Raw genomic sequence first — 6,606 nt, forward strand, 5'->3', positions numbered from 1 at the left:
TCGTCAACTGCACTAAACTATCTCAATGATGTTTTCTTCAATAAAGTTAATTTGTTGATCTTCTTTCCATTCAAAATCATCATCTCCAATTTCTTCCTGTACAATTTCCTCCAAGTACATGCTATTATCAATAGAAAAATCAGGTTTCACATCAATTATCACACCTTGAGAAGATTGATTTGAATAATCAGCATTAGCTTCAGTGACTATGATTGAACCAGTATCACCACATTGGGAGGTTTCATTTTCAGCTACAAACAATAAATATTAGAGCCATTAATATATATTCTAAGAATAAGGATAAGTTAATTACTTTTAATAGTTTGAGAAATTGAATCAACTTGATCATTAATTGACTCTTTATCCAAAGTCTTATGCTCTTTGGACAAATGATTGTTTAACGCTTGTTTGGTTGAATAGCTTTTATCACAAGATGAACAAACAAAAAGTTTTGGACTTTGGTGAACTATGGTAAAATGATTCTTTAAATCAGAAGCTCGTTCAAAAGAAACATCACAATTGTCACATTTGTAATTAATACCAACACTGGCAACACAAGGTTTCTTTGATTCTTAAAAATTAAAATTCGAATATATTAATTTTAAATCGATATTTTTTAAATTAAAACTAATATAATATTAACATTTATTTATTTCAAATCCTCACTTGTTTCACATATTGGTTCTGCTGTGTGCTTGACGTCTACTGTGTGCTTAATGTCTACTGTGTGCTTGATGTCTACTGTGTCCATATGTTCTGTATCATTTTTATCAATAAGTAAACTTTTATCTTCTGCAGTATCGGAAGTACAATCTCTAGAATTGTCATCGTTGTCCATAGTTTCATCAGCTTGTATGCTATTTATGATATTCTCAACAATCTAGCAACATGATAAAATAAAAAAATTATTATTTTAAAAATGAAATTTTCACCCATAAATTCATATAAAAGAATCTCTTTACTTTGATATTTCTAATTTTTTTATGAAAAATTAATAGTTGAATTATATTTAAAACAACTACAATATTGACACGATTACAAAACTTAAAAAAAAAACTTTTAAATAGAAAATAGTTTATGTACATTCCGCTAGTTTAACTACTTTTAAGATAATAGTATCTATTATCAAGAATTAACCTAAGAAATTAAAAGAAAATATAAGCATAGGTAAATAATAAGTATACTTAAGGCCCCTGCAAATGTGTCATTTTTAAGTAGTTGTGTTTGGGCAATTATTTCGATTCTGCAATTACTGATCGTCTTTGTGTGGGTAGTAAATGATCATTAGTGTGCCTACTATCACCTGCGACCCGCATCAATTTACAGTTTATTGTTATTTCTTATCTGGTTTATGGTCGCACATCACACATACACAAGTAATTTAAAGTCATTAGATCAAAATATTCAAAACAAATTTATGGATGAGATATAGCCGTCACACTGACAAAAATAAAGGTACTTCTAGTTGTTTGATTTAAAAAATGTAAAGATGTATGTGTTGATAAACAAGTTTACTTTGCATCGGTCGGAGCACTTTTTCAATTTTAGCAAATTCTTGACGAGAAAAAATATTTTACGTTTTATAAATTTATAAATTTTTAATATTCGAAATATTCAAAAATATCTAAAATATAAAAATATGCTCCGACCGATGCAAAGTAAACTTGTTGACCAATTAAAACATCTTTACATTTTTTAAATCAAACCAATAGAAGTACTTTAATTTTTGTCGGTCGCTAAGGTCGTTTTGATGAAAAATTAATAGGGTTTGCAGGGGCCTTAACATAATACATAATTTGCAAATAACAGCAAACAACATCCAATAACAGCATATCATTAACAATTTCAAACCAACAGTTAAATTGTCATACTTGACTTATCACAATACTTTTATTAAAATTAAAATTTAAAAAACTGTCCAACGAAATAGTAATATCAATGTAATAGTTATAAGTTATTACTTATTACCTAAAATTTACCACTAGTTTACCAATAATTTAACTATTGTAAGTTGGTAGATTTTACATTGATTTTTTTTTTTTTAGAGATTACCACTAGCTTACATTTGTTCTGAGATATTTTAAAATAAAATCTTTGTTCAAAATCCAATCTAAGCTTTTATACTACTCAAAAACACAATTATTGTAAACTAAATAGCATTCTTGCCTCGCTCTAAATCTAAAAATTGATCTTACTAATTTACCTCATTTAGAGCAACGGATGATTTTTCGCTATTTTCATCATCATCATTAAAGGATGTTTCATCATTTTCTAGTTCACTCTGTGAAATTTTAACAATTTTTGTTTGAACCATACTATCAACAACATTAAAATCAGTAGCGTCTTTATATTCAACGCATGTAGAAGTGTAACGTTTAATTATGTCAGTTTGAAGCTTTTTGAAGCGTGTAGATATCTGATCCAATTCATCAAAAAGTGTAAAACACCTATAAAAACAGTATACATTACAATCTAAAGTATTTAATTGGCACAGGCTCTACAATACAAAATGGAGCAATACTTGCCTTCGACACAATACAGAGCTTCTCATAAGAGAGGGATTCAAAACCTTTTTAAGTATTTTTGACATAACATCTATTAGCAGAATGTCTCTTTGAGGCATAAATGTACAGTAAATATCGTACGACGAACGTGTAGTAACTTTGATATTGCATATAAAACATTTTAAACTCTGTTCTTCCCTTTCTTCTAAAGCAGAAGACATCTTACCAGTTTGTATTTTGTATAGGTACTTAAAAATGCCTGAAATAAATTACAGCATAAATAATTAGTATATTTTCATTAAATACACAGCCGTTAGATCCAGATAATATTGCAGGTTTCGTGTCTATATTAAGCATTTTAGTATTTACTGCCGGTAGAATAAGTTGGTATTTTGGCATATTGCAATTGTCACAAACCGAGACTCTTAAGAAATTGTATCTTACTGTACATTACAAATGTTATGTTTTGATCACACAGGTGATATCAGAGACAAAAAATGGATAATCATCGAAATAAACTACCTCCCCCACATAAGTATAATTCGCAATAAGAATGACGACAATCGTAGACGAGAAATTTTAACGGTTTACAAATGTGAAACAACAATTTGACCATTACCTATTACAAAGGTGAGCCGGTGCCGCGCTTGAAGACCGTACCTACAGGGCCTTTGTTTCGATAATCATCATCGTCATCATTATTGGCATTAGGCCGTAGGGTCAAATGTTTAGAATCGAGTCACGTCCTCGGCGACGACGAAATAATAATCATAGGTAGTATTTATTTAAAAGCCATGTCGTATCGTCGCTGGGAATTTTCGACGACGGTCGGTATCAATGTCGAGTTATTAAAAACGAAACGAATTTCTATCGTCAATCGTCATCAGTCGAGACTCGCGGGTCGACAGAGCGAATTACATTTCAATTTTCCGTCTGGCCGGCGGCGGGAAAAAAGTTGCCGACCGTCGATATCCGCGACCTCGGCTGACCAACGATTAGCCCGAAAACTGAAAAGCTTGAAAGCCGCCGTCGCGCATTTTACGGTACCCTTGGTGCGCGCGGTCCGCCAAACGCACCGCCATTTTGTAAACCAATGTCGCGCGACTCCACCATAATCGGGCCGCCGCCTTCCCGTTGCCCAACGGCCGCCGATTGGAAATTGTTGCTACTCACCAAAAGCGTTTGTCCGTCGGAAACACACTGTGTGGTCACTCACTCACTCACTCGTCGTCCGCCGAGCCAGCGACGGATCTACGAAAGTTATGACTTTGCTGTTCGCAAACCAATCCCCGTCCTTTCGTTTGTTATTCAGTTATTGTCGTCCTACGTCGTCTCGTAACTCGTTAATCATTTCTTTTTTTCATTTTTATTCTACCCATGACGCCTCGCACAGCTCATTTATAAGTTATAACCGTTCATAACATCATGCCGGATATTGTCGCAGAATCGCTTATCTATGCGTTATCTCCTATCTCGTTCTAACGACGACGGCAACAGCTATAACTGGCAACTTACTGCGGTCTGCAGCGCAACAATAATATTAATTAATTAATTTCACGGTCCACGATTAAAGTTAGGTATAATATACACGATGTAGAGAAGATATCTTCTCTACATCGTGGTCAAGGTGTATATCAATACACCTTGATCATGGTAAATAGTATAATCAATGTCGCTACAACTGTAGGGGCAGCCGGGGCAATGTCCCAGCAGAATGCTAATCGTTGGCTCAGGGGGCCCCGAATCTATTTTTAATTTTAAATAACTTCATATGCATTGTAATCTAACGTTTAAATCAAATAAAAATTTTATATGCTATCTAATTCGTTGTCGAAGACCTATTTATCCATAGTAATATAGAAATATATTATATTTATCTATAAATGGTCACTGGATAGGGGGCCTTCACATTATAATTTTAGGCTTTTTGAAAAGAAAATCACCCTATTTATTTTTGTATAGACAACCTATAAAAAAATATTATTAGGACCTCATACATTGACTTTGTCCGGGGCCCCAAGAATTCTAATTGCGGCACTGAGTATAATATCTTTAATCGTGATTAATACAGTACAATTGATTCTAATATGAAGCTAGAATGATGAATACGAGTTAAGTCATGACTCATGATTTTAAATTTAACCCGGGATTCCGGTTATGAACCTTTCATGGAATAATATTTTCTCATCAGATTTATGAACAGTAGCCAGACACGGAATCGTGGACGTTCCTCCCCCGCCGTTTCTTCCCCGTAGAAAAACGAGTCCACAGACGTTTCATCCCCATAAATTATTAAGATAGGACTTTTGGTCCTCGAGAGTTATAATATAATGTTATTTAACCATAGAATGTTTGGTCCCCCGGGGGCCAAGTGTCCTATTTTAATAATAGACAGGGACGAAACATCCTTTTACCTTGGACATGGGGAAACATCGTTCAGTATTTTGTAATTTAATCCCTAATTAATAAAGAATTAATTGAACCATCGCCCAATGCTATTCAATCTAAAACACCCAGATTTTATTACGAATTACAATACTTGCTATGAAAGTCGAAGGTACTTGGTAATATAGTATTAGTTCGAATAACTATGTCAACAAAATATGATATATTATACTACTATATCAAACCATAATTTATAACTTACACTAATTAATAATATATTTATATAAATTAGTATAGTACAGCAAAACAATTAGCCATTAGGTACATATATTTGGCAAACAAAATGTTATACAAAGAAATTTTTTTTTTAAATAAGAAAAGAATGTATTACAAGATGAAGTAAGCTTATAATATATTCTAAAACCGTATTAATTTTAGTAATACCTATTTAGCATGATAAATTGAATTTATAAATTAATATATAAAAAAAATTACATATAAATTAATAGCTATCAATATTTTATAAAATGAAAATATAAAAAAATAATACAGATTATAACTTATCTATAAGATATTTATTTAAATTAAACTTCACTGTCCTGAAAAAAAAAAAAATTAGATTTATAATTCAATACTAGTAAGTATATTAGATAATATGATGACATTTTTAAATGGGAAAAAAGAATATTATTAGATGAAAATAGTAAATTATTATTAATTTGTAGGTACAAAAAATGTTGATAAAATTATCATTGGTACAAAATAACATTTAATACAAAATTTATATAAGTTTTAGATTCTGAGCGAAGCATTGCATGTATTGGCTTCTACAATGTTTTTTTTTTAAAAGGTATTTAAGTTATATAGAATATTCTTCATAAAGGAAGGTACACTCAAAACCTACAGCCGAGAGACTAATTTGGTTTTTTAATTATAAAACTGGATGGTTTAAATACATTAATGGAATTTTATGAAAAATAAAAATATTTTTAATGAAACTTAATAATAACTATATTTAATATTTACTAATAATAATAAAAAATATAAGTTATTTACTTACCGAGCAATATTACTGACACAGTCAAAACTAACGCTACATCTGTATTTAGGGGTTTCCAATTTACCATCCCCTAAACGTATTAAAAGTCCCAAATCCGATAATGTATTAATCTATTTCAAAAATTAAAACATTATAATTATTAAATATTATAATTAATCTTGGTACATATTGAAATAAATAATTAATCCATATATTTATACACATAATCAATTGACATTTTGAATAATGTTTTTTATATAATTACTTGCGCTAAAAGGTTGGCAGTCATGTTTGTATTTTCTTCAATAATAGCATAAAATATTGCTAATAAACGATCTAACGAGAAAGCTTTAGGACCAACTAGTTGACTAGCAGAATTTTCTGTTTTATTTGTTAACCGATTAGTTTTTCTTTTTTTGTTTGATGCTTTAACAAACAGTTGCCTATCATATTTTGGTAAATTAAATGATGCAATATATGCAGCAATTAAAAAATATTTGGCATAGTATGGTAAATCCAGAGCAAGTTTTTCAAATGTTGTTTTTTCATCAGACAAACTATTGACATTTTCCAAACTGAAATCATAATCATTATAAGTAATTAAATTTATTTATTTATCACCTGGAAATTTAACTAAATAATTACAACTAATTAGGTTATTAAATTATGTTAAGAAGA

General features: G+C 30.5%; 2 protein-coding genes across 2 annotated transcripts in view; both read right to left on the reverse strand.

Annotated features, from left to right (window-relative positions):
• Positions 1–12: 12 nt before the first annotated feature.
• On the reverse strand, positions 13–3,944 carry LOC100569644. Its single transcript, XM_016809435.2, has 6 exons — positions 3,124–3,944; positions 2,526–2,763; positions 2,204–2,447; positions 667–880; positions 314–571; positions 13–251 (listed from the first exon to the last, which is right to left on the reverse strand). The coding sequence occupies exons 2-6, from the start codon at positions 2,723–2,725 to the stop codon at positions 13–15; spliced, it is 1,155 nt and encodes a 384-aa protein (XP_016664924.1). The 5' UTR covers positions 2,726–2,763; positions 3,124–3,944.
• Positions 2,754–6,606, reverse strand: part of LOC115033530 (origin recognition complex subunit 5-like) — a 6,194-nt gene continuing 2,341 nt past the window's right edge. The window contains exons 2-4 of the mRNA XM_029486250.1: positions 6,194–6,503; positions 5,950–6,059; positions 2,754–2,763 (exon numbers count right to left, since the gene is read on the reverse strand). Of these exons, the coding sequence (XP_029342110.1) occupies positions 2,754–2,763; positions 5,950–6,059; positions 6,194–6,503 (430 nt within the window). The remainder of the gene's footprint in view (positions 2,764–5,949; positions 6,060–6,193; positions 6,504–6,606) is intronic.

The sequence above is a fragment of the Acyrthosiphon pisum genome, chromosome A1 (assembly GCF_005508785.2).
Source record: "Acyrthosiphon pisum isolate AL4f chromosome A1, pea_aphid_22Mar2018_4r6ur, whole genome shotgun sequence".
In the NCBI taxonomy this organism is placed as follows: Eukaryota; Metazoa; Arthropoda; class Insecta; order Hemiptera; family Aphididae; genus Acyrthosiphon; species Acyrthosiphon pisum.